Here is a 26,904-nt window from a genome sequence, read left to right on the forward strand (position 1 = left end):
GGGACTCTCAAGAGTCTCCTCCAACACCACAGTTCAAAAGCATCAATTCCTCGGTGCTCAGCTTTCTTCACAGTCCAAATCTCGCATCCATACATGACCACTAGAAAAAGCCATAGCCTTGACTAGACGGACCTTTGTTAGCAAAGTAATATCTCTGCTTTTCAATATGCTATCTAGGTTGCTCATAAACTTTTCTTTCAAGAAGTAAGTGTCTTTTAATTTCATGGCTGCAGTCACCATCTGCAGTGATTTTGGAGCCCCCCCAAAAAGTCTGACACTGTTTCCACTGTTTCCCCATCTATTTGCCATGAAGTGATGGGACCAGATGCCATGATCTTCGTTTTCTGAATGTTGAGCTTTAAGCCAACTTTTTCATTCTCCTCTTTCACTTTCATCAAGAGGCTTTTTAGCTCCTCTTCACTTTCTGCCATAAGGGTGGTGTCATCTGCATATCTGAGGTTATTGATATTTTTCCCAGCAATCTTGATTCCAGCTTGTGTTTCTTCCAGTCCAGCGTTTCTCATGATGTACTCTGCATAGGAGTTAAATAAGCAGGGTGACAATATACAGCCATGACGTACTCATTTTCCTGTTTGGAACCAGTCTGTTGTTCCATGTCCAGTTCTAACTGTTGCTTCCTGACCTGTATACAGATTTCTCAAGAGGCAGGTCAGGTGGTCTGGTATTCCCATCTCTTTCAGAATTTTCCACGGTTTATTGTGATCCACACAGTCAAAGGCTTTGGCATAGTCAATAAAGCAGAAATAGATGTGCTTTATATAGTGACTGAGCATACTTCATCATTAGTCAGCTAACCATCCAGGATTCATTGGTCAAGTACTTAGGGCCCTTAGGCCCTACAATTTGGGAACCTATATATCTTCTCAAAGACAATCACAGCCACTGAATCTTTCCCTGGGCCCACTTCTGCCACTGACACTCAAGCCCCAGATTAGAGGCCTCTGAGGTTATCACTGATGCACTGGTAACTATTCTTCATTAAGACCCTCTACCCAGTATGGACCCAGGTGATGGCTGCCATGCCTGGATCTTTTCATCCCAGCTTAGCAATGGGGACAGATTCCAGATGTCAGCTAAATCTAATTTTCCACTCTCTTTTTTAGCCAGACCCATCACACTGTCACAGGAGAACAGAGTAGCATTCTCCCTGTCCAGAAATGTATACATGTCACATTTTGGTAGTTGAAGGAATAGACCTTGCTGGCATCTGGATTGAAAAAGAGCCCTGGACTGTTCTCTGTAATTTGCTGCCTTGTGACATTTTAGGCAGATTATTTTATCATTTTCCTCCTTCTCTTGCAGGCAGCTTGTTTAGGTGAAGAAAATACAGCCTCAAAGCCATAAATTTTCTTTTTATGAATTGTAGGTAATTCTTTTAAAGATTATTTTAAAGTAAACAGAGTAACAGCATACAAAATTCAGAAAATAAGAAAGACCACTTAATTTCACTGCCCTAACATATCCTCTCGGAGAAGGCAATGGCACCCCACTCCAGTACTCTTGCCTGGAAAATCCCATGGACGGAGGAGCCTGGAAGGCTGCAGTCCATGGGGTCGCTGAGGGTCGGACATGACTGAGCGACTTCACTTTCACTTTTCACTTTCACACATTGGAGAAGGAAATGGCAACCCACTCCAGTACTTTCGCCTGGAAAATCCCATGGACGGAGGAGCCTGGTGGGCTGCAGTCCATGGGGTCGCTGAGGGTCGGACACGACTGAGCAACTTCACTTTCACTTTTCACTTTCATGCATTGGAGAAGGAAATGGCAACCCACTCCAGTGTTCTTGCCTGAAGAATCCCAGGGACGGGGGAGCCTGGTGGGCTGCTGTCTATGGGGTCACACAGAGTCGGACACGACTGATGCTACTTAGCAGCAGCAGCAGCAACATATCCTCTGTTTTCATGTTTTCCACCTTCTCTTCTAGCTTTTGCTCAAACTCATGTGTATTTTAGAATCTTATCATATTCAGACCACCTTATATCTTGTATCTTTAAGCACTGGCTGTGTTGCTGTTGTCTTTCTGACCATCGTTGTGAATGTCTTGATTGAGTAAGTGCACCATTGATTGGGAAACTACTCTCCCGTTGTTCAAACCAGGTATTTTTTGGTTTTAGTTTCCGTGCTTGACTTATAGAAACTTTTTATTTTGAGAATAACTTTAGATTTGCTAAAGAGTTGCCATAATAGTACAGAGAATTCCTTTATCCAGCTAGTTGTTTACCTGCTACCCCTAATATGAACACCTTGTGTAACCATAAAAAATGATCCAGCCCAGGAACATAATATTGGTGCAATACTGTTGAATGATGTGCAGACCTCATTTGAAATTCACTGGTTTTCCTCTCATGTCCGTTCTCTGTTCTGTAATCCAATCCAGGATCTCATGTGGCATTTAACTGTCTCTTGAGTCTCCTCCCAAACAAGTTTGGGGTAGTTCAAGTTTGGGAGAGTTCCTCCATCCTCTGTGACCATTTTGTTCTTCATGACTGTTATTCTTTTGAAGCAGTACTGGCCAGTTACTGTGTAGAATGTCCCTCGGTTTGGATTTGTCTGGTGTTTTCTTATGATTGGGTTGAGGTTATGAATTTTTCACATATCCATGGCAATGATGTGCCCCTTCATGGCCATGGAATCAAGAAGTACCTGATACTGATATGTCTGATTACTGACGATATTAACTTTCATCTCTGACTTTGAAATTCTCTTGGAATATCATCTTAGGAGAGATTCCAGAAATGGATTCCTGGCCCAGAGGGTGTCATGCTAGCTTCTTCTCTTTGCTGGTTTTCTCAGTGGCAAGTGGAATGAGGGAACAATTAAAGATTTGTGAGATGCTGCCAGCCTAAAAATACCATCAGGACCCAGGTTGGGGAGATCTTTGCAAGAGTTAGAAAAAAATATATCCCTCAGTTTGTTTCTTCAAACCTTGTAAAAGTAAAGCATCTACATAACATGTGGCCTCATGTTGGCGAACCGCTGGCTTTGTACATCAGTTGACACGTATCTTACCCCTGGATGAACGCATTGCTAGAACCACCTAGCAGTGCAAAGTGTCAGGACTGGAATCTCTGCACACTGAACCATGTCCTGGGCGTTTGAGAGTTTATCCTAGAGGATGGGATATATATAGGTGCTCAGGCTCCTGGCTTCTGAGCTAGCTGCATGGATGGGTTTTCATAAAGCACCACACTCTCACCACTACTTGTTGACTATATACAGCTATTGCTGTATCTAACCCTTAAAGCCCCCGGGTATTGGTTTGTATTGTCACAGCTGCTTCTTGCAGCTGGATTGCCCCTTCCTCTCTCCTTCTTGAAACAAGAGCCAGAAAAAACAACCAGAGTAACTCCCATGGGCATGAAGGAACAGGGACATTCTAAGACAGCAGTGTAGACGTGGCCTGTCCGCCTTCCTTTCTTTGTCCCACCCCTCCCCTGAACCCCCGGCCCCCAAAGTGCCGCCCCCAGGCTGTTCAGCCCAAAGCCCCCTCGACTGCCCCACTCCACCCAAGCCTACTCACTTTAGTGCTCTGTGCTCCCAAAGCCACTCATTTCCCCTCCCCTTGTCTCTGTCAGACTCCCATTCCCTTCGTCTTTGATGAAAATGAACCCTGCATAACCCACATTAATGGTAATAAGATTTTTTTCAATATACAAAAGATATAATGAAATTATTTTTACATTCTGTTCTTCATAAAAATCTTCAAGATGAATGGCGAGAGTAGTGTGGAAACATATTCATTCCCATATGTAAGATAGATAGCCTGTTTTAGAGTTGGTCTCAGTGCCTGGCCATATTGCAAGCATGCGGTGCGTGTGAACTCCTGCAGTCCTCACAACAGCTCTACGAGGGCAGTAGTATTATCTCCCTCTTACATCAAAAGAATCTGAGGCACAGAGAAGTTAAGTAATGTGCTCAGAGTCACCCAGCTAGGGAAAGACAGAGCTGAGATTTAAACCCAGGCAGTTGATCTGGTTCCAGAACCTATCCCCTTAGCCCCAGCTTTATGCCGCACCATCATTAAAATGTAAATGACTGAAAGCAACAGAATTATCCTCCCAAGGGTGTTTGCATATAAACCCAGTGACCTCTGGTAAATGTTTCATGAAGAGTTGGGAATGAGTGAGAGAAAGAGATTGACTTTAAAAGGAAATTCTACCCCTGTGTTGCTGGCAAACTTGCTTAAGTTTGGCTCAAGAGGGGACCCTGCTCCCATGCTTCCCTATAGCAGCCGGGGGACCCGGAGGACAGAGGGGAGCAAGCAGTTCCCTCTGCAGAAGGTAGTACTGCCAGCCTTAGTTTTTGGAGTCCTGATGTCCTAGCAGATTTTAAGTTCATTATCCAAATAGAAGAGACTTAAGAAGAAAAAGAGCTTAATCTAAAGTATCATCAGCAATGTGGACAGTGAGTCAGGGATTCATGGGTCTGATGGCTGGAAGCCCAGAATTCCAGGCTTTGGACCCTGCTACCGGGGGGACTTTCAGGTCCAGGAGGGACACAGAAGGAGGTGAGGCAGCTGTACCCCACCTTCCTCCCTTGGCATTGGCTGCAGCAGTAAGGAATCTCCTCTGCTATGTCCCCCGGGCCTCCAGGCAGTTCCTCCTGTCCTCCCTGGCCTCACCACCTCTGTACTTCTCACATGTCTTCAGAAGCTCAGCGGAGCCTAACCTGGGGATCTGACCTCAAGTTTCTGAGACCGCTGGACCTTAAGTCTTCTCTCAGCCCCTAATCCTTTCTTCAAACACACTGTTTTGTAGGAGTCCAACACAGACAGCAAACAGGAGCGTGGGCGGCTGCTCTGTTGATTGGGAATGAGGACCAGCAGCTCAGCCCCGTCTTCTTGCTGCCCCTGCACTTCCCTGACTCCTGAGGACCCTCCTGGAGCCCTTGGGCAACAGTTCTTAGCCCAGGTCCCTAAACTTGCTAAAGCAATATGAAAATGGCTGTGTCTTGGCTTTTGGAGGGCAAGACTCCTAACTCTAGGATTTTCTACTGATCTTCCACAAACCCACGGAATATAATCTGAAAACCACTGATCAGTGCCAGAGGTTTCCTACCCAGGTACGGGACCAGAGTCAGCTCTGGGACTTGTGCAAACTACAGATGCCCAAGCCTCACTCTTGAAGATTCTGATTCAGCAGGTCTGGGCCTCTGGATTTTTGCCAGCTCTGCATGCAGCTTCAATGCTCTGCCGATTGACTATTGCCTTGAGCATCTTCCAAATGGAAAGCCCCAATTCTGGCAAGCCCACACCAACCCCAGCCCCCAGCCACACCCTGGGCAGAATCTACAGTCCAGGGGCTTAGACCTTGGGCCCTCTGTACTTCTTTGTCTTCTCATCCTGAGGGGCAGGGTATTTAACAGCTAAACGTGCAGACTCTGAACTCTGACAGACTGTCCGAGGTCAAACCCTGACCCCACCTCTGATTATGGGTTGTCATGAAGGTTAAGAAGACATCACGCATGTAAGTCACCACAGTGATGGCACAGCACAGAATCTGTAAGGGGAGCTCTTAGTTCACTAGGGGTCCCAACTCTTCGCTTTACTAACTTAGCCTTTTTGACTCTTTGTTTCCTCAATTGCCAGGTGGATGTCATCCCCACATTTACCAGCCTTTCCATGATTGTTCCTTGAAATCTTAGCTATGAAAATGCTCTCTGCTTTATACATGATTATACAGATGTAGTCAAGTCTGACTGCAAACAGCTCCAACGGTTCTCCATATTGTTCAGTTAGTATCAGGCAGGTTTCATTCAGCTCTGTTTGTGGACGTAACATCTTCATATCATTTGTCAATTTACTTAGGGCAGTCATCCGTTTGTATCTTTGACAGGTGAGCAGGAACCAGTTGGCAATAATGGCCATGCAAGGCTTCAAAATTACCTAGCAGGAAAGAATGCGCCTGCAGTGCAGGAGATGGGGAGACGTGGGTTCGATCCCTGGGTTGGAAGATCCCCTGGAGGAAGAAATGGTAACCCACTCCAGTAATCTTTCCCAGAAGCTCCCATGGACAGAGGAGCCTGGTGGGCTACAGTCTATGGGGTTGCAAAAGAGCAGACGTGATTGGACAACTAAACAACAACAACGAAGCTATAGACTGACAAAAATAAGCTTTCAAGGGCAGGTTGATAGAGCGGGGAGACCTTGCAAGCAGGACGTTTACTCCTCTTTCCCAACCCGTTCATCCCAACTCTAGCCCTTCCAGAGCTGGTGGTCTTACCCAGCTGGGCATCAGCTAAACGGCCATAGACTTGTTTCTTCACGTGACAGTCATTGTCACCTGCTGTGTATTGGGCACCATGCATGATGAGACTGTTTCTCTCCCCAGGTGAACAAAGCCCTGAAGCAGAAGTCAGACATCGAGCACTATCGGAACAAGCTGCGCCTCAAAGCCAAGAGGAAGGGTTACTACGACTTCCCCCCGGTGGAGGCTAGCAAGGCTCAGACAGAAAGGAAAAAGATGTATGAAAAAGCACCAAAGGAAATTGAGCACGTCTTGGATCCAGACCCAGAACTGTGTGCCCCATTCACCGAGGCTAAAAACAGGTGCAGTTCTTAAGGGATTCTCCGGGGGTCGCTGTATCATTGGTGGGATGAGGGCAAGGGGTACCTTGGGCAGTACCATCCAGGTCTCTGGTTCTATTTGTCACCTGAGGACTCTCATCTTTGCAGGCTGCTGGTCTGGGCCGCACTGGTCTCTAAAAGCAGGAGTTCCACAAAGAGTCTGGAAGAGAATAAAATTAAAACCACTGAAAAACAACACTTATGCAAACAACCGTAATTGTCCCTTAGCTTTTAATGATGTTTTCAAACCTGTAGCTGTTTCAGAGCTCGGTTCGCATGTAATTATCACCCACCTGGTTATGCAACTTCCAGATCAAGGAACAGTGTATTCATCAGTGATTTTAGTGTCTCTTGCATAAGAAAAACAGAATCCATGCCTCACCTTTTTATTCAGCTTCAATCAATACTTACTGCACAGCTACTCCAGTCTCCATGCTGGGTTCCTGTCTTTAATTCATAGACTTGTCCATTTGACATTTATTGTCTCCTGCTCTGTATTGGGCACCAGGCATGATGCTGAATACTGTCATGGTCATGGGTTCATTCATTCAATATTTTAATGTGGGCCGAACAGCCCAGTGTCTGCTTTTATGGAACTTAAGGCCTAATGGGAGAGAAAGACGAACCCAAGAGTTTCTTGCTCACAAGTGTGATGGATGTTTGAAATGTGAGATACTCAGCCTAAAAGGCAGGCCTGCCCTAGCAAGGAAGGGATAGGCCTGGTAGTTGAAATTGACAACCTTCAACCTGGTGGTTAAACTTTGCTCCTAACTCAGCAGGGAGTGGCTTCACCTACTAGGAAAAGGAGTGTGTGTGTGTTAGCCACTCAGTCAGGTCTGATTCTGTGGACTGTAGCCTGCCAAACTCCTCTGTCCATGGAATTCTCCAGGCAAGAACACTGGAGTGGGTTGCCATTCCCTTTTCCAGGGGGATCTTCCAATCCAGAGATTCAACCCCGATCTCCTACATTGCAGGCAGTTTCTTTACCCTCTGAGGGTAAAGGGGTAAATGTCAGCAAAGCGCAATACACCCACTTCTCTTCTTTGCCTTCCCCTCTGAGGCACTTCCGCCAAAAGCATTTTCATGACTTGAGACCAACTCTTCCAAATACACGTTCTCCTTGGCAGCTGCCCCTTGACTCAGAGCTGCCAGTGCTCCAACCCAAACCATAGCCTTCACAGACACAGCCTCTAGAGAGGTCTCTGGGGAGGACAGGATGGTTCCTGGACTGAGTAGGTATTTATTAAAAGCCAAAATGACTATGTGATGGGCTTAGATGGAAGCCACATAGTCAAGCTGGGAGTGGGGACTAAATTTTATGAATGGAACCTGCATGACTTATTTTTAAAATGAAAAGAGGGAATTCTAAGCCAGTGCTTCATTTTCCAGGCTTCTTATTAGTCTTGGTGGGGACGACAAGCTGTTGGTGTAAAATCACACTGTGATGGGATCACAGTGCACGTACCCCATGTTGATAACTGTAGAAAAAAGGGAGGGACATCTGTGGATTTTATTGGGAGGCTGGGGGCGTCTTTGCCTTTTACTTCACACTTTGGGACTTTTTACTTCAGGGGTCTTTTATAGACTGGAGTGGGGATTTATTTTTTCTTGGGTTTCCTGCTGATATTTGGAAACTGAATCAAAAATCATGTACAAGTATGTGAAACTTAGCTTGGAAATTATTTGAGAGTTAAATACAATTTTCAGTGAAGACATTTTATAAGGAGAATGAACAAAACATTTTTCTGGAGAGGTGCATCTCCACTGCCTAACAAAAGGCCAGGCCAGTTTCCTAAGGCCTTTTGCTAGCCTGCTGATGCTGGGAGTATACAGGCAATTCTTAGTAAATGTCTGTTGAAGAAAGGATTTAATTTAAAAAATGTGATCAGTTAAGGGAAAATTAGAGATAACCACAAATCAGGTGGGGTGGCGATAGAAAGGGAGATGAGATCAGCAAGAGATGGGGATGAGAAGAGAAAGATTAATGTCAAGAAAGAGACTTAGTAAGCTCTTGGACACTATTCTTCTTTTTAAACATATTTATTTGGTTACACTGGGTCTTAGTTGCTGCATGAGGGATCTTTAGTTGCCACCTGCAAATGCTTAGTTGCACATGTGGGATCTAGTTCCCTGACCAGGGATTGAACCCAGGCCCCCTGCATTGGGAGCACAGAGTCATAGCCTCTGGACCACCAGGGAAGTCCCTCAAGCACTCTTCTTGTCACACTCTGCTGTTGACTCCAGGCACTGTCCACTGCTGCCCGTTGTATGTCACCTGTTATCACAGGTGAGACATACCTGTTAGTTACCATTCACAGTTCAGCTCTCTAGAGGGTCTGCTCTCAGTGACCAGCCCCTGTAAGACACGAATAAGGAACCCATTCTCTAGGCCAGAGATAGCGTCAATAACCAGAATCTTACCCTGAGAGCTAAATAAATCAAATCAAAATTTAGATTCCAAATGTTGACTCATCCTGATCCCCTTTCAAAGAGTTTTCACAGCTTTTTTTAAGTCAGAGCACACCCCCATTTTTATGTTATAAACTCTTCAAGTCTTCAGAGATACAAAGTACATAATATAACTGAGGCAGGTGCTATCAGAGGCCCCCTGTATGTCCCCTCAGCCCCCTGTAGGCCAGCAGCATCCTTCTTACCGCGAACATCGGTGACTGATATGAGCTCCCCCAGCAGAAGTGTCGGGTAGTTAACGTGCTCTGGAGCAGCTGCAGTCCGTGACAGTTGGGGACGGAGAGATAAACACCCCTGGCAAGAGAACTCTACACTGTTGTAATAACCACATTTTCTGCTTTCTGTGTTTGATGATTTGACATCTGGGGTCTGGCCCCTGGAGAAACTGCCCCTCCCTGGGCTGGGTCGGCAGTTCCTAGGGACAGTAATTCTCATGTGTAAATGCACCTGTCACACACAAACCAAACAAACGAGAACTCAGACCCCAGCTGCCTCGTGCACACAGGGACTCTGCACTCTGGCCCCTAATCTCCTGTGCAAATCACCCCTTTCCAGTTCTTTCCCATGAAAGCTACAATAAAAGCTCCTGCCCACATTCTCCTTGCACTCCCCCTGCCTTGTGACTGACCCTGGTGCTTCCCGTGTGGCCCTCTATAGTGCAGTATGCCCCTTCCTCTTGGGATCTGTGAGTATACAAGTCTTCTCTTCAATGGCAGTCATCCCCCGATCTGCTGGGTTTACCATACCTGAATAACAATGAAACCTACATTTAAAAATAATGATCTCCCACACTTCTGCAGTAAGTTTGAGCCCCAGATGCCCAAGACATTGACCTGTTCTAGACCGTATTCTTTATTGGCCCCTTCCCTTCCCTCTCTCATTTTCCCACTTCTCAACTTGTGCTTCCTGGAACCCTCTCCCAAATAAACCACTTCTACTCAGATCACCACAGAGCTTACTTTTGGAGGAACCCAAGCTAAGGCAATAACCTGTAAAGACAGAGTTGCTCTAGTAGAAGCAGGACCTCATCCCCCTTCTCTTCCCCTTCCCCTCCTCTTCCTCCTCCTCCTTCTAACCCATCTTTATGGAACCCTAGGCCTCCACAGAATACAGTGTTCAGGAACTACTTTCTTAAACTATAGTGGTTGATCCCAACCTCCTAAAAAATCCAAATGAAATGCATCATCCTCCTCCCAACAATATTTTCAGAGGTTAAAAAACTTATACCTCGATTTTGCAAGTTTTAAAATTTGTTAACTTTGAAAGAATATAGGAAAATACCAATAGGAAATGATATACCTAATGGAACTCTATTTGATTAAAATAAGTAATTTCTCTACCCAAAAGCTCAGTTTATTTCAAAGTAGTTGCAGGCACACATTGGTAGTCTGATTAATTGAGATTCATGTTAAACAGCAGCCTTTAAGCTGTATATAATGGAGCAGTGTGTTTGATGGAAAAGGACTGGAGGGTATGCCAGTGTCTAAGCGCACACCCACGTTCAAGGTTCTCGAAAGGGCTTATACAATCTCACTATTGTATTTCTAGTACTTCCAAAATAACCTACTTAAATGTCAATTGCTAATCCTAGTATTTACTCTTCTACCACCGTTATTAGTAAATCTTTTCTAAATGGGTTAATTGGCAATCTCAGGACAGTTACGGAGTCTGCTTTTTCAAAGAATGATTTGTAATTGGGTCAAGAGAAAGAATTCTTTGGGGTCTTCCTTAAAGTATGAGTCACTCAGAACAGATTCTGTTTCACAAGATTGTGCTCCTTTCCTAGAGGACACTTCTATTTGCAGATAACTATAGGGCACAGTTTATAACATTAGGTGGGAAGCTCCTGTATTAGTCAGGATTCTTTTGGTTGCAAATAATGGAAAACCAACACAAACTGGCTCAAAAAAGGGGAAATTTTACCACTGAACAGGCCAAGGCTTCAAGCACGGCTAGATCCAAGAGGTCATACAATGACTTCCGTGTTTATCTTGTTTCTTCACTTTTTGCTGGCTCCTTTTCAGGCAGACTCTTACCTCATAGTGGCAAACTGGCTCCCAGCAACTCTAGGCTTATATCCTATCTTCTTAGAAACCTCAATGCCAAGAGAATGCCTCTTTCCTGATTGCTGTAGCAAAAGCCTTGAGACTTAGTTGCACTTGACCAACTCGTGTGCCCCCTCTGACCAGTTCTTATGGCCATGGGGTTGTGATGCTATGATTGTCCAGCCTGTGTCACATGCCTATCCCTGGAGAAAAGCTGGCCATCATAGTGCCCTTAGCTAAAGAGGCTTGTCCTGGTGCCAGATGAGCAAAGACCACAGAGGCTCTCTAAACAGGTGTAAGCTCCTCTTGGTGAGTCAGTCTAATAGTGTATGTTTTATCCCCTAGATTAATTGCAAGGGTAGGGTCTTGCCCTTGGGGTTCTGATGTCTGTTCTAGACTAGCAGTGTGTGAATGTCATGCTCTGACTAACTGGGTATGGGGTCATGAAAAAGGTATCTTTACCTCCCAGGTTTCTTCCATAGTCACTGACAATAACACAACCTCTTTACCTTGAACCCACAAATGGATAGAATCTTAGAACCAAGACACAAAATAGGGGAGTTCTCTGAAGGTAGACGCTCTGAAATGTAAAAAGTTTACAGAGAAAAACTTACTGTTGGATGAGAGGGAAGTAGCCAGTGATTTTCTCCTACTTTTGTGGGATAAACCCTGCAAGATCATATGGGATAAACCCTGCAAAATCATGTGGGATAAACCCTGCAAATTTTGCAGAATAAAACCTTGCAAAAAAGTCATCACTCCTGAGTTGCCTCCTGTGCAAAAAAGAAAAGCCCAGCCACAGCCCTCACTGTTACTGGTTCTTTCCCCTCCTAAAAAAGATTCCTCTAAGGACAAGTAGAAACAAAACAGTGATGACAAAAGGATGCATTTCCTAGGGTGAGCTCGGTGGAGCCTCTGAACCTGTGACCCCTCAGTCCCTGGTCAGGGCGCTAGAAAATGCCTGCATGTAAAAATAAAGGAATAAATAAACAAGCCAACAAACACACTCGTCATGGACAAGTGATGGCACTGGCACTGATGGAAGCCTGGATTGTTCCAGAACTTTTCCACTGAGTAGGAGGAGGAAGGGCATGCGGAAAAGACTCTTAGCTACAAGGGGTTTGGGTATCCCTGTGTGTGTGTTTTTTTTAATTTATTTTTTAATTGAAGGATAATTGCTTTACAGAATTTTGTTGTTTTCTGCCAAATATCAGCATGAATTAGCCATAGGTATACACATGTCCCCTCTCTCTTGAACCTCCCTCCCATCTCCCTCCCTGTATTTTGCAGCCATAATTCTCAACCACTCTGCCACCCTAACAGCTATGAGGGGCTGCACGCTCCTGGCAGTTACTGGGGCTCACTTGAGTAGTAATTTTCTAGAAGGAGGTACCCCTTTTTAGAAGAAGGCGTGATTTTAAAAAGATGTCCGAAACTGATCAGTCCTGATGAGGCTAGACCATAACTGTAAACTAACTTTGAAATTAATTGAAGTGAACTTCCCAGGCCTGAAATGCTCTGTGTTCAGGTTGGTATGTGGCTGGCTCTGTTCAGGTGTCTACCGAAATGTCACCTCTCTAGAGAGGCCTTCCGGGACCATCCACCCGATCTAAAGTCACCCCACATCCTAGTCACTATCTGTCACCCTTATTACTTTGGGAATTACCAGGCACACTGTCTATCTGCCTCTTTAGAATGTAAGCTCAGCAAAGCAGAGCTGTGTCTGTTTTGTGGATCCTTATTCTCTTCCACCCTACCTGGTACATTTTAGCCACTCAGCAATGGATGGATGCATGGGCCCCAAATTGCCTTTCGGTTTATGGCTCCTTAGCCCAGAAGGGAATCCATTGTGATGAAGGTAGAAAAGAAAATCTATCGTCAGTCGTGTTTAAGAAGCTTATTATCCACAGTGTTTGTTGACACATCGTGGAATCCTGCACGTGAAATTAGAAAGGTGAAAAGGAATAGGAGGCTGCTAAGTCAACAAAGCCAACAAAAGCAAGTTTGTTCTTCCAGCGTTCACTGTCCTAGAGGGTCAAGGGAGAGTCCCTGGCCTTGCAGTCAGCAGAATTTTAGATGAGGTTGCAGTGATACAATTGATTAGAGTTACCTAGTTTCCATACGAAAGGGCACTTACAATTCAGCCAAATGGTTACAGCATCTGGGTGGGGGGTCGGGGGATCTTTATTCCACTCCTTCTATAGTTCCTGATGGCCAGGGAACAAATACCATCAATTCTGAGATTCGCGAGGCAAATCCAAAGCCTTCATTGGTTGCCTGTAGTTTGGATCAGTGGAGAATTCCATCTGTCAGGGTATTTGCTGCATCATAACAGTTGTTGAATTTTCTTCAGGCAACAGATGAAGAACTCTGTCTACCGGAGCCGGCAATCTCTGAACAGCCCGAGTCCAGGGGAAACAGAGATGGACCTTCTGGTAACTCGGGAGCGACCCCGGCGTGGGATACGTAACAGTGGATACGATGTAAGTGTCTGGTGGGCAGAGGTGAATGCAAGCTTTGTTTTTTCCTGAATGCAAAGGGGATAGAGCATTCTGTCATATTTCAGTTTATTGAATATTAGTAGAATTTAAAAATACACTAAAATGTTTTCTATTTTATTACTCCTTATTTCCTCTTTTGCAAAGTAAGACTAATTGGAATGTATCAGAGTAACAAATTATTGTACAAAGAATCTCGAGGTCTAAATTCAACCATTTTATGAATAGTACTTTATTGACCTTAAGCTCAACAGCAATGCTAAATGTCCTTAATTTTTTCCCCTTTGTTCTTAGAAACTCAGTAGGAACCATGGCCGTGGGTTAGAATTCATTTGAACATAGGCGTCTTTTAATCCAGAGCACTGTTGAGAAGTTGGATTTGTTTCTGATTTCGTAACTCCTCAATATGCCATGGAAACAATGAGATTTCCCACAGAGCGATTTGGTGAATTCACATGATGAAGCACATGCTTATGTGCAGGGGTGCTCCAGGCTGCAAAAATGTTTCTAATCCCATCAAATTCCCCAGGTGCCTCCTATCAAACTGCTTACATCCTGTGATGTGTAGTTGCTCTTATGAGTTCACGTGAAAGATGCTATGCTAAGATGTTCAATAGTGCTTTATTGTGTCCCAAGATTCAAATGGTCTTGAATATACTCTTAGATTTTATGAAAATGTTTCTTTCCTTTTCTTGTAAAATGTTTCTCTAATTACAAATACAAAATTTTCTGTAACAAGAGTTATGATTCAAATATATCCAGATAAACTTTTGTTTTAATTGTGAGGTTGTAATTTGAAAATTACACTTGCTTTCTTAAACATACAGTGCTAATTTGAAGGTAAGAAGATTTTTCCCCCTCGGAACTGGTCATTCTTTGCCACAAAGCTTAAAGTGGGATTTTCAGTTGGTCCAATTAAAACAGATACTATACCTAATTTGAATTTCTAATTACCTTCCTGACATTTAAACTTGATATCTGTGTTGGTGGTGATACCCTTATCTTTTATTTCTTTTTCATAGCTAAGAGTTAGGTGCTTTAATTTTGTAAAATTCCAGATGCTTTGGGCAAATCTCTTTTTTTTTTCTCCTCCAGATTAAAGTATTCAGTGTTAAATTTTCTCCTCATACAAATATTTCTTATGCCAAGCTTGGGCATCAATTTGATAATCAGCCTGTGGTTAAAAGTAGGGCATTTGAAATTTCCATTTAATCTCTCCCTACCAACAGTGAGTAGTCTTCCTGGATGCTTGTAGTTTGGGAAACTTTTTCTTCTGCTCAGGAATATTCTGCTGATATGTGATGGCATTCTTAGTTTTTTCCAAGACTTGTATAAATAGAGTTCTTGTATTGATGAGGTTCTAGACATAGACGTTCTCACAGTTTGAGGAAATAGGCCAGAACACTGTTAGTCTTGAAAAGAGAACACTGCACGTGTTTTCGCCACTGTGCCAGGACTTGGAGTGTTCACTGGATACTTTCGGAATGTTGCATTAGAACAGTAGAAGAGAGAGGATTTTTTTAAAAGGAGGTTGCTTACTTCTCACAGTCATGTATAAATATTCCAATTACAGATTACTTTAAGGGAAGCCCACTTCATTTCAATAAATTTTTTTAAAAATATGTGTTTCTTTGAAAAGTGTATGTGATCACAAAAACATATGCAAATACAGGTTTCCTTAAGAGATGAAGATCATCTGGGGAACAATTTGAAGAATTTAGACTGTTGATGCTAAGAATGAAATGGTTTCCTTTATTGCCTCCTGAACATTTTCATTACATGAGAGGTATTTGCTATCATTTCCTGACTGCCCACACTAGACCAGGCCCTATTCTAGTCTTTTTACATATATAATGTAATTGTATTTGCTGTCACCAGACAAGTAGTTATTCTCATTATGCCCATTGTACAGATGGGAAACTGAGGCTCTGGGCAGTTACATAATATGTTTACCCATCTCCAGATCCTGTCCTCTTAACTACCCCTTAATACAGCTTCCATGTGCCCCCACCATACTATATATCTGTCTTTACATAACGTATGCCCTATAATTCTGATCTCTCTAAGATGTCAGGTCTCACAAGAACTCTTGTATGGTGAACTCACACAAGCAAAAGGTGGACCTGAAGATAAAGCAGAAAAAGAAGGGTCATAGTTTTTAATAATGCACGGATTCATTTTCTGAATCTTGATTTTCCAAAAGTGCCAAAGCACTCCTGGCAAAAGAACCCAGTAGCTCAGCAGTGAACAGGTCATTCAGTTGGAGGCATGTCATGTGTCCTACTGGGCCTGGGCATCTTAAAGCCAGGCCAACATTTTCAAATCTTTTCTGCCAGATGAGGGAATGCCAGAAGGACCCACTCAACATGGGAGAAACAAAAGCACTGGAAGATTGATTTAAGTGTGAATTTTTCAAAGGTTGCCTGCGTTCGAGTCCCAAAGGAAATGCCTGCATGTAAAAATAAAGGAATAAATGAGCAAGCCAACAAACGCACTTATCACGGGCAAACCTCAGCCCTGGGGCTGGTGGCCACCTGCATTGTTGCAGAACCTTTTGCACTGAGCAGGAAGAATAGGAGCATGCAGAAAAGACTTAGCTGCAAGGGCGTTGGGAACCCCTGTGTTTTACAGCAATGATTCTCATCCCTAACAGCTAAGCCGTGGTGTACACTCCCGGCAGTTACTGGGGCTCACTTAAGTAGTAATTTTCTAGGAGGAAGGCATCCCTTTTAGAAGAAGAAAGGATTTAAAAAGATGTCCAAAACGGATCAGTCCTAATGAGGCCAGACTGTATCTTTAGACTAACTTTGACATGAATTGAAATGAATTCCTCACAGTGTATAAGTGGGTAAAAAAGATAATGTCAGCCTAATATTTCAAAACAAAAGTAACTATTTCAGGGATTTCCCTTGTGGTTCAGTGGTTAAAAATCTGCCTTGCAATGCAGGGGACATGGGTTCAATCCCTGGTCAGGAAACTGAGATCCCATGTGTTGCAGAGCAGCTAAGCAGCGTACCGCAGCTACAGAATCCATGCACTGCAACGAAAAGATCCTGCATGCTGCAACTAAGGGCCTGACGCAGTTGTTTTGATGGCTTCCATTTGGAGGGGAATGGAATGTGATCTAGAAGGCCCCTGACTGCCTGAGATAGCTTAGAGGGAGTCTGGGGCCTTCTCAGTAAACTTGTAAAGCCTGTTGTTAGTGGGAGGCTCTCCTGCTCTTACGATCTGGCATGAGAGTCAGAGACCAACGTGAAGCACAAGGGTCCCTGGTACCACGTGATGTGCCCAGTGAAGGGTATAACCATCTACTGGTTTCACTGGGAAACGAATGGTTGAATTGGGGGATTCAGTCCTTTACCAGAAGCTCCCTGCTGTTGCCCTCGGAACCACGTGCTCTGTGTCGGCCCTGCCCCCACCCCCATCACCTCCTAGGCATCCCACCTAGAACTGGCTTACCTAGGTCTCCCATCTCAGCCTTTCATTTCTTTCTCTTGCCTCTGCTGACTAGTTTAAGCTGTTAATAACCCTGGCTTGCAGAGAAGGCAATGGCACCCCACTCCAGTACTCTTGCCTGGAAAATCCCATGGATGGAGGAGCCTAGTAGGCTGCTGTCCATGGGGTCGCTAAGAGTCGGTCACGACTGAGTGACTTCACTTTCACTTTTCACCGTCATGCCTTGGAGAAGGAAATGGCAACCCACTCCAGTGTTCTTGCCTAGAGAATCCCAGGGATGGGGGAGCCTGGTGGGCTGCCGTCTATGGGGTCGCACAGAGTCAGACACGACTGAAGTGACTTAGCAGCAGCAACCCTGGCTTGATATGTTATCTCATGTTAATGTATAGGACGTTGTGTTTTAATAGAGTCCTTTAATCCCAGGGAAATATCTGATGATGGGAAATCAGGCTCGCTGGTTGAAGCTGAGGCAGAGGGAGGTGTTTGGTGGTGAAGGGAGCCTTTCAGTGTCATCTAGACCTCTCCAGGCTGGTGGCTGCCCACAAAGAGACTTGTTAACCTACAGAGATGGAGGCCTTTTGGCATGTGGGGAACAGGAGGTGGTTTCTTGTTTGCAGGTTTGAGGGGCGGCAGGTCAGGTTTCAGGATGGCCTAGTGGCCCTGCTTGGAGCCAGGCCTCCCCTGCTGGGCTTCCTTCCCATGCAGGTGGGTTCCCAGTGGGCAGGAGACAACTCTCCTTGCTTAGTGAGCACTCAGGTGCCATCTGCCCGCCAGTTCTCTCTGGTCTCCTGCGCTCTGGATGCTGTCTGCTTCTGCTCTTGGCATCACCTACCCATCCTGCCTCTCCTGGGCTCTGAGACCTCTTAGCCTCTTGACCAGTGTGTGCATGTGTGCTAAGTCACGTCTGACTCTTTGTGACCCTAGGGACTATAGCTTGCGAGTCTCCTCTGTCCATGGATTCTCCAGGCAAGAATACTGGAGGGGGCTGCCATGTCCTCCTCCAGGGGATCTTCCCAACCCAGAGACTGAACCCGTGTCTCGTACATCTCCTGCACTGGCAGCTGCTTACTGCAGGTCAGTGCACCCAGTACACTCTGGAGTGGACACCTTGAGGGAAGGAAAGAAGCAGGATTGGACAGAGTTAAAGGTCGAGATGTCATATAGGACCTACAAGACCTCCCCACATAACTCATGCAACCCTAAAGAGTTGTGTTAAGTTTTCAAGAAGCATCTGGGTTCTTGGCCTCTAGTACTGACCAGTCCTTGTGTGTCGTTGGGTGAGGCATTTCACTTTAGCCAAGGACAGTTCCTAGTGAGAGAGTTGGCACTGCCTGTTCTCTCTAAGGCCAGGGGAGAGCAAGGGTAATACCCAGGTGACAGCCAAGGGCTGGAGACGTGCCCATCAGCTCCGGAAGAAACCCTCGAGTCTGGAGAAGCACAGTGCCATCCACCCCATGCTGGTTCCTCTGAACTCTGGTCCTTGGCCCACGGGAGCCCTCGAATCCCTGTAGGATCCAAAGCTAGAGGACAAATGAGAACCCCACGTTGGTACTTGCCACCCCTTCAGTTCTTCCAGCAAACATTTCTCAAGGGCACTGGATCCATTGCATCATATGTGCATTTAACATCTGCCAGTTCCACAATATAGTCTCTGAAAGATAAAGGGGAAAAATATAAATATTGCAAAAAAAAGTTAGCTTTTGCCTATATTCTGTTCGTGTTGTGCATTATAGGTGACCTATTTCTTATTTCTATAAGATTGTACACACAGGCCATGCGTGTATACTATGTGGATGATGATGAATTTTCAAAGGTTAAACTACATGATTTTTACCTTCTCTGCTGGTATTAGCATCTGAGCCCCACATGTGATTCCATTGTACTACCTGTGTGAGGCTCTATGGAGAAGAGAAAGGTGGATTAACTAGTGCTTGCCCCAAGGTGCTTTTGGAGGCTAGTGGAGGGGACACACAGAGACATATGCAACATGTTGGGGTAGTGAACTTGGATGGGAACAGGAAGTCTTCCTGGAAGTCTGTTCCTGTCTGTCCCACTCACAGCTGCCAGAGGAATCCTTCTAAAATACATGCCCTTGTTTAAAATCCTTCAGTAGCTCCTCAGGGAGGGTTCCCTGAGGAAGCTCAACTGGTATAGAATCCACCTCCAATGCAGGAGCCTCTGGTTTGATTCCTGGGTCGAGAAGATCCCCTGGAGAAGGGATAGGCTACCCACTCCAGTATTTGTGGGCTCTCCTGGTGGCTCAGATGGTAAAAAAAAAAAATCTGCCTGCAATGCAGCAGCCCTGGGTTCGATCCCTGAGTTGTGAAGATCCCTTGGAGGAAGGCATGGCAACCCACTCCAGTTTTCTTGCCTGGAGAATCCCCATGAACAGAGGAGTCTGGTGGGCTACAGTCCATGGGGTTACAACGAGTTGGACATGACTGAGCGACTAAGCACAGCACGGCACGGCTGCTCAGGGCTTGGGAAAAAGACTCAAACCCTATGGGGAGGGAGGTGGGAGGGGGTTCAGTGTAGGGAACACATGCACACCGATGGCTGATTCATGTCAATGTATGGCAAAAATGACTACAATATTGTAAAGTAATTAGCCTCCAATTAAAAAAAAAAAAAAAAGACTCAAACCCTAAGCTTCCGGCTCAGGGCTCAGATGCTCTGGCTGGCCCTGACATGCCCTTCTGGCTGATGCTCACCACTCCTTAAGCTACCTGTTGGCTACAGCCCTCCCTGCCCTCCCCAGACTTGCCCTGTGGTTTCACATCTCCACATCTTTGCCCATGCTTCTCTCTCTGTTCAGAACATCCGTTCCCTCTGGCTTAAGTTGCTCAACCTTGGCTCTGTTGATCTAGGGGCTGGATAATTCTTTGTATGGAGGGAGGGCTGTCCTGTGCTTATAAGATGGTCAGCAGCATCTCTGGCCTCTACCCACCAGCTGCCAATAGCCCCTCCCACTTGTGACTGCCCCAAAATGCCTCCAGACACTGCCAAGTGTCCCTTGGGGGCAAGCCTGTTCCCAGTTAAGAACTGCCTATTCTTGGGACTTCCCTGGCTGTCTAGTGGTTAAGACTTTGCCTTCCAATGCAGAGGGTATGGGTTCCGTCCCTGGTCAGGGAGCTAGGATCTCACATAAACCTAAGACAGAAGCAGTGTTGTAACAAGTTCAAAAAAGACTTTAAAAATGGTCCACATCAAGAAAAAAAAACTTCCAAAAAAAAAACAACAAAAAAAAAACCTGCCTATTCAGGCAGTGCTTTCAGAACTCGGTTAAATGCCTCCTTGAGAATCTTTTCCTCGACCCCGCATCTGGAGTCTGACTTAGTACCTGGGACTCACTTTATCAGAGTCCTTATTCCTGTTCCTCCCAGGTGCATTTACTTGTATTACTCCCCAACCCCCGCCTTCCTCAAGGACAGAAATCATGTTTTATTCATCCTGGAAGCCTCAGCACTCAGAATCCAAACCAGCGCGTATCAGATGCAGTGTGTCTCTATTTGTTGAGCAAACGAACAAACAAGTGTCAACCACAAGTGACTCTGGAGCTGAGACTTGAAAATATGGGGCAGATTTAGCTCAGTTCAGTTCAGTTCAGTCAGTTCAGTCACTCAGTCATGTCCGACTCTTTGCGACCCCATGTATTGCAGCACACCAGGCCTCCCTGTCCATCACCAACTCCCGGAGTTCAGTCAGACTCACGGCCATCAAGTCAGTGATGCCATCCAGCCTTTTCATCCTCTGTCGTCCCCTTCTCCTCCTGCCCCCAATCCCTCCCAGCATCAGAGTCTTTTCCAATGAGTCAACTCTTCGCATCAGGTGGCCAAAGTACTGGAGTTTCAGCTTTAGCATCATTCCCTCCAAAGAAATCCCAGGGCTGATCTTCAGAATGGACTGGTTGGATCTCCTTGCAGTCCAAGGGACTCTCAAGAGTTTTCTCCAACACCACAGTTCAAAAGCATAAATTCTTCGGCACTCAGCCTTCTTCACAGTCCAACTCTCACATCCATACATGACCACTGGAAAAACCATAGCCTTGACTAGGCGGACCTTAGTCAGCAAAGTAATGTCTCTGCTTTTGAATATGCTATCTAGGTTGGTCATAACTTTTCTTCCAAGGAGTAAGTGTCTTTTAATTTCATGGCTGCAGTCACCATCTGCAGTGATTTTGGAGCCCCCCAAAATAAAGTCTGACACTGTTTCCACTGTTTCCCCATCTATTTGCCATGAAGTGATGGGACCGGATGCCATGATCTTCGTTTTCTGAATGTTGAGCTTTAAGCCAACTTTTTCACTCTCCTCTTTCACTTTCATCAAGAGGCTTTTTAGTTCCTCTTCACTTTCTGCCATAAGGGTGGTGTCATCTGCATATCTGAGGTTATTGATATTTCTCCTGGCAATCTTGATTCCAGCTTGTGCTTCTTCCAGTCCAGCATTTCTCATGATGTACTCTGCATATAAGTTAAATAAGCAGGGTGACAATGTACAGCCTTGACGTATTCCTTTTCCTATTTGGAACCAGTCTGTTGTTCCATGTCCAGTTCTAACTGTTGCTTCCTGACTTGCATACAGATTTCTCAAGAGGCAGGTCAGGTGGTCTGGTATTCCCATCTCTTTCAGAATTTTCCACGGTTTATTGTGATCCACACAGTCAAAGGCTTTGGCATAGTCAATAAAGCAGAAATAGATGTTTTTCTGGAACTCTCTTGCTTTTTCAATGATCCAGCGAATGTTGGCAATTTGATCTCTGGTTCCTCTGCCTTTTCTAAAACCAGCATGAACATCAAGAAGTTCACGGTTCACGTATTGCTGAAGCCTGGCTTGGAGAATTTTGAGCATTACTTTACTAGCATGTGAGATGAGTGCAATTGTGCGGTAGTTTGAGCATTCTTTGGCATTGCCTTTCTTTGGGATTGGAATGAAAACTGACCTTTTCCAGTCCTGTGGCCACCGCTGAGTTTTCCAAATTTGCTGGCATATTGAGTGCAGCATTTTCACAGCATCATCTTTCAGGATTTGAAATAGCTCAACTGGAATTCCATCACCTCCACTAGCTTTGTTCGTAGCGATGCTTTCTAAGGCCCACTTGACTTCACATTCCAGGATATCTGGCTCTAGATGAGTGATTACACCATCGTGATTATCTGGGTTGTGAAGCTCTTTTTTGTACAGTTCTTCTGTGTATTCTTGCCACCTCTTCTTAATATCTTCTGCTTCTGTTAGGTCCATACCATTTCTGTCCTTTATTGAGCCCATCTTTGCATGAAATGTTCCTTTGGTATCTCTAATTTTCTTGAAGAGATCTCTAGTCTTTCCCATTCTGTTGTTTTCCTCTATTTCTTTGCATTGATCGCTGAGGAAGGCCTTCTTGTCTCTTCTTGCTATTCTTTGGAACTCTGCATTCAGATGCTTTTATCTTTCCTTTTCTCCTTTGCTTTTCGCTTCTCTTCTTTTCACAGCTATTTGTAAGGCCTCCCCAGACAGCCATTTTGCTTTTTTGCATTCAGCTCAGAGCCATATAAACAGCTGATTTGACTGGCTTATCAACACCGTAGACAAATGCATGTTACTGTTTGAAGTTCAGTCTAAATGGTGGTTATCAGTTAGGATGCTTTGGCTAAAATAACAGAAAGCCCAACCCAACTCAGACTGTCTGTACTCATGAAGGACATGTACCAGGTAGAGTAAGTCCAGGCCTGGTCGGACTGGTGTTCCTTTTCTCTGCATTATGCAGTGCTGCCCCCTCATATGTTGGCTTCAAACACAGGTTGGTTCTCTCCACCGGAAATAGCCGTTTCCTGCAGCAGCCTCGAGCCTTGTGTCTACATGCTGTGTTGGCCAACCCAAGAGAGACTATCTCTTTCTCAGCCATGAATTGAAAGTTTATGGGTTTTTTACTCTAACTGAGCCACAGTAGGTCCAATGCCCACTCTACCCCTGTATCACTGGGGTGGGGGGTGCTGGGCGGGGAGAGGGGGGTCCACTGATTGATTTAAACCAGGCAGATGTCACCAGCAGAGCTGGGACAGGCTTAGTCCCCCACCCCCACCCCAGAGACCCTGCCTGAGACCCAGGGAGAGGAGTGGATGGATGCTGAGGCCACCCCAGTACTTGCTCCTTGAGGAATATTGACTGTTGGGCCTTTTAAGGAGTAAAACCAAGAGAATCATCCATGTCACTTGTCCCTCCAGTCTCAGCTGTGGGACAAACACACCTTTGGTTGACCACCCATAAAGGGAAAGATCGGCAAGGCAATGAGCCCATGACTACTTCTTCCCATGGGCTTGGGGAGGCCTGACTACTGTTGAAGGTTGTATCTTGGAGGCAGATAGAATGACCAAGAGGGATTTTGTGAATCTGTCTGGCTTTTTCAAGACACAGGACAGGGAAACGGAGATTTGAGTTGGCAATGGGGAGAGCCTGTTTTGTTACAGAATAGTGTTGGCTTGGGTTAACCCTTGTTGCCTGCAGGGTCAGCTAAGCTAAGAAGATAAGAAAAAGCAGGTAGTGACTCACCTTAAGAGCAAAAGCAAAATAGCTTCCCATGACAGAAAGCCATTCTTGTGTGTTTACTTTCAGTGGTCCCTTTTTAGTAGGTTTTTGTCACTAACGCATGAGTCTGGCTCATGTATTGCTCTCAGCGTTCACAGGCAGTGCTGTGTAATGGTTATGCTCATGGCCTCTGGAGCTAGGCTTGGTTCATGGTCCAGCTCAGTTGAACACTGGCAGTGTGAAGCTGCTGCTGCTGCTGCTGCTGCTGCTAAGTCGCTTCAGTCATGTCTGACTCTGTGTGACCCCATAGATGGCAGCCCACCAGGCTCCCCCATCCCTGGGATTCTCTAGGCAAGAACACTGGAGTGGGTTGCCATTTCCTTCTCCAAGGCATGATGGTGAAAAGTGAAAGTGAAGTCACTCAGTCGTGACCGACTCTTAGCGACCCCATGGACTGCAGCCTACCAGCCTCCTCTGTCCATGGGATTTTCCAGGCAAGAGTACTGGAGTGGGTTGCCATTGCCTTCTCCACAGTGTGAAGCTAGGCTACTTCATTACCTGCTGTAGTTTCTCGAACTGGATAATGGGCATACAAGTTGTACCTGCTTTATAGGGTTGTTGTGAGGATGAAGGGGCTTCCCAGGTGGCACTAAAGAACCCACCTGCCAATGCAGGAGACATAAAAGATGTGTGTTTGATCCCTGGGTCAGGAAGATCCCCTAGAGGAGGGCATGGTAACCCACTCCAGTATTCTTGCCGGGAGAATCCCCAAGGACAGAAGAGACTGGCAGCTACAGTTCATGGGCGCAAAGAGTTGGACACAACTGGGGCAACTTAGTACCCGCGTGAGGATTAGTACGCACGTGAGGATTAAATGCATTATGCTCATAAAACACATAGAAGATGCACAGTGAATATTAGCTGTTGTTGCTATGGCTAATATTCCATGAAAGAGAGGAGGATATTCTTTTTTCTGTTTCTTTTCCATTCTAACACTTTAGACACTTCAGGCCAGCTGTGAATTTTCTCACATACTGTGATATTGTGATTTATAATAAGAAATATATCATTTGGGGACTTCCCTGGTGGTCCAGTGATTAAGAAACCATGCTCCCAATGCAGGGAGCCTGGACTTCCATCCCTGGTCAGGGAACTAGATCCCACATGCCACAGCTGAAACCTGGCATGGCCAAAAGAAAAAAGAAAGAAAGAAAGAAAGAAATACATTATTTGGTCTTAGTCCCTGCTGCTGGCCCAGAGCTAGCTCCAAAACCCCTTGGGATTTCCTGAGTGATGGGAACATTAAATGTTCTTCATGTTAAAGAGGTGACCTGGAAAGCACCTAAGGATGGCGGTTGGTTGCCTGTGGAGCCCAATATGTGATTTCCAACCTCATGCCTACTGCCAGGGAGGGGGGATGAACTGGAGATTGAGTTCCATGGCCAATGGCCAGTGATTTAATCAATCAAGCCTAAGCAAAGGAGCCTCCATAAAAACCTAAAAGAAGTGGGTTTGGAGAGCTTCTGGGTTGGTGAACAGGTGGCGATTCTGGGAAAGTGGCACCCTCAGACAGTATGAAAACTCCCTGCCCTTCCCCCTAGTGCCTTATGCATCTCTTCCATCTGGTTGTTCTCGATTTATGTCTTTTAGAGATGGGCCAGCAATCTAGTAAGTAAAACGTTTCTCTGAGCTTTCTGAGCTGCTCCAGGAAGTTAACTGAACCTAAAGAGGAGGTTGCTGGAACCTCTGCTCTCTATCTAGCTCATTGATCAGAAGCACTGGTGACAACCTGGCCTTGGGACTGGCCTCTGAGGTGGGGTGGGGGGGCAGTGGGGATGGAGGGCAGTCTGGTGGGACTGAGCTCTTAACCTGTGGAATCTGATGCTTTCTCCGGGTAGTGTCTGAATTGAGTTGAACTGTAGGACACCCAGCTGGTGTCAAGAATTGGTTGTGTGGGGCAAAAACTTACACATTGGTGATCAGAATTGTACTCACTAAAGAGAGAATTGGATTCCTCAAAGGGCACCTTTCTCCAGTATGATGGGGCTGGACAAGGGCTTTGTAAGGGGTACCTGAGACCCTCCCCCTTTGCCCTGAGGACACAGAGATCACACTTCCAAAGGTGACCTCTAAGAGCACATTTCGCCAAACACAGGGTTCAGTTCAATTCAGTCGCTCAGTCGCGTCCGACTCTTGCAACCCCATGAATCGCAGCATGCCAGGCCTCCCTGTCCATCACCAACTCCGAGTCTACTCAAACTCACGTGCATCAAGTCGGTGATGCCATCCAGCCATCTCATCCTCTGTCATCCCCTTCTCCTCCTGCTCCCAATCCCTCGCAGCATCAGGGTCTTTTCCAATGAGTCAAGTCTTCACATGAGGTGGCCAGATTATTAGAGTTTCAGCCTCAGCATGAGTCCTTCCAATGAACACCCAGGACTGATCTCCTTTAGAATGGACTGGTTGGATTTCCTGGTAGTCCAAGGGACTCTCAAGAGTCTTCTCCAACACCACAGTTCAAAAGCATCAATTCTTCGGTGCTCAGCTTTCTTCACAGTCCAACTTTCACATCCATACATGACCACTGGAAAAACCATAGCCTTGACTAGACGGACCTTTGTTGGCAAAGTAATGTCTCTGCTTTTGAATATGCCATCTAGGTTGGTCATAACTTTCCTTCCAAGGAGTAAATGTCTTTTAATTTCATGGCTGCAATCACCATCTGCAGTGATTTTAGAGCCCCCCCAAAATAAAGTCTGACACTGTTTCTACTGTTTCCCCATCTATTTCCCATGAAGTAATGGAACCAGATGCCATGATCTTCGTCTTCTGAATGTTGAGCTTTAGGCCAGCTTTTTCACTCTCCTCTTTCACTTTCATCAAGAGGCTTTTTAGTTCCTCTTCGCTTTCTGCCATAAGGGTGGTGTCATCTGCATATCTGAGGTGACTGATATTTCTCCCGGCAATCTCGATTCCAGCTTGTGCTTCTTCCAGCCCAGCGTTTCTCATGATGTACTCTGCAGATCTTTAATTGACAGAAATTGATAAGAGGCCAGTGGAGGAACTCAAGCAAGGGAGTGAAAATCAGAAACAGGTGCCCTTGCTTACTCCCAAGGTGGGAGGGTGAGCTGATTCCTTTAGTGGGGTGAGGGGGAGGGCGGATCTGGTGGGTTGGGCAGGAGGCGTAGCTTAGGTGGTCCGCTCACCCCCTTGGTGGTGCCTGAGTGCAGCGATCACGCAGTGCTCTGCTTTTGCTCCTGGCACTTCACAAGTGGCAGCTGGTTTGTGGCCCTCTTGTATCGTATTGTTCATCACTTGGCCCAACAGCACATGTATGCTGTTATTT

At 45.6% G+C, this 26,904-nt stretch overlaps 1 protein-coding gene across 1 annotated transcript in view; it reads left to right on the forward strand.

The window, feature by feature from the left end:
• KIAA1549L (KIAA1549 like) overlaps positions 1–26,904 on the forward strand; it is a 160,822-nt gene that overhangs the window by 102,687 nt on the left and 31,231 nt on the right. The window contains exons 16-17 of the mRNA XM_052652178.1: positions 6,354–6,571; positions 13,457–13,586. Coding sequence (XP_052508138.1) covers positions 6,354–6,571; positions 13,457–13,586 — 348 coding nt within the window. The remainder of the gene's footprint in view (positions 1–6,353; positions 6,572–13,456; positions 13,587–26,904) is intronic.

Source organism: Budorcas taxicolor, chromosome 15, assembly GCF_023091745.1.
Source record: "Budorcas taxicolor isolate Tak-1 chromosome 15, Takin1.1, whole genome shotgun sequence".
Classification (NCBI taxonomy): domain Eukaryota; kingdom Metazoa; phylum Chordata; class Mammalia; order Artiodactyla; family Bovidae; genus Budorcas; species Budorcas taxicolor.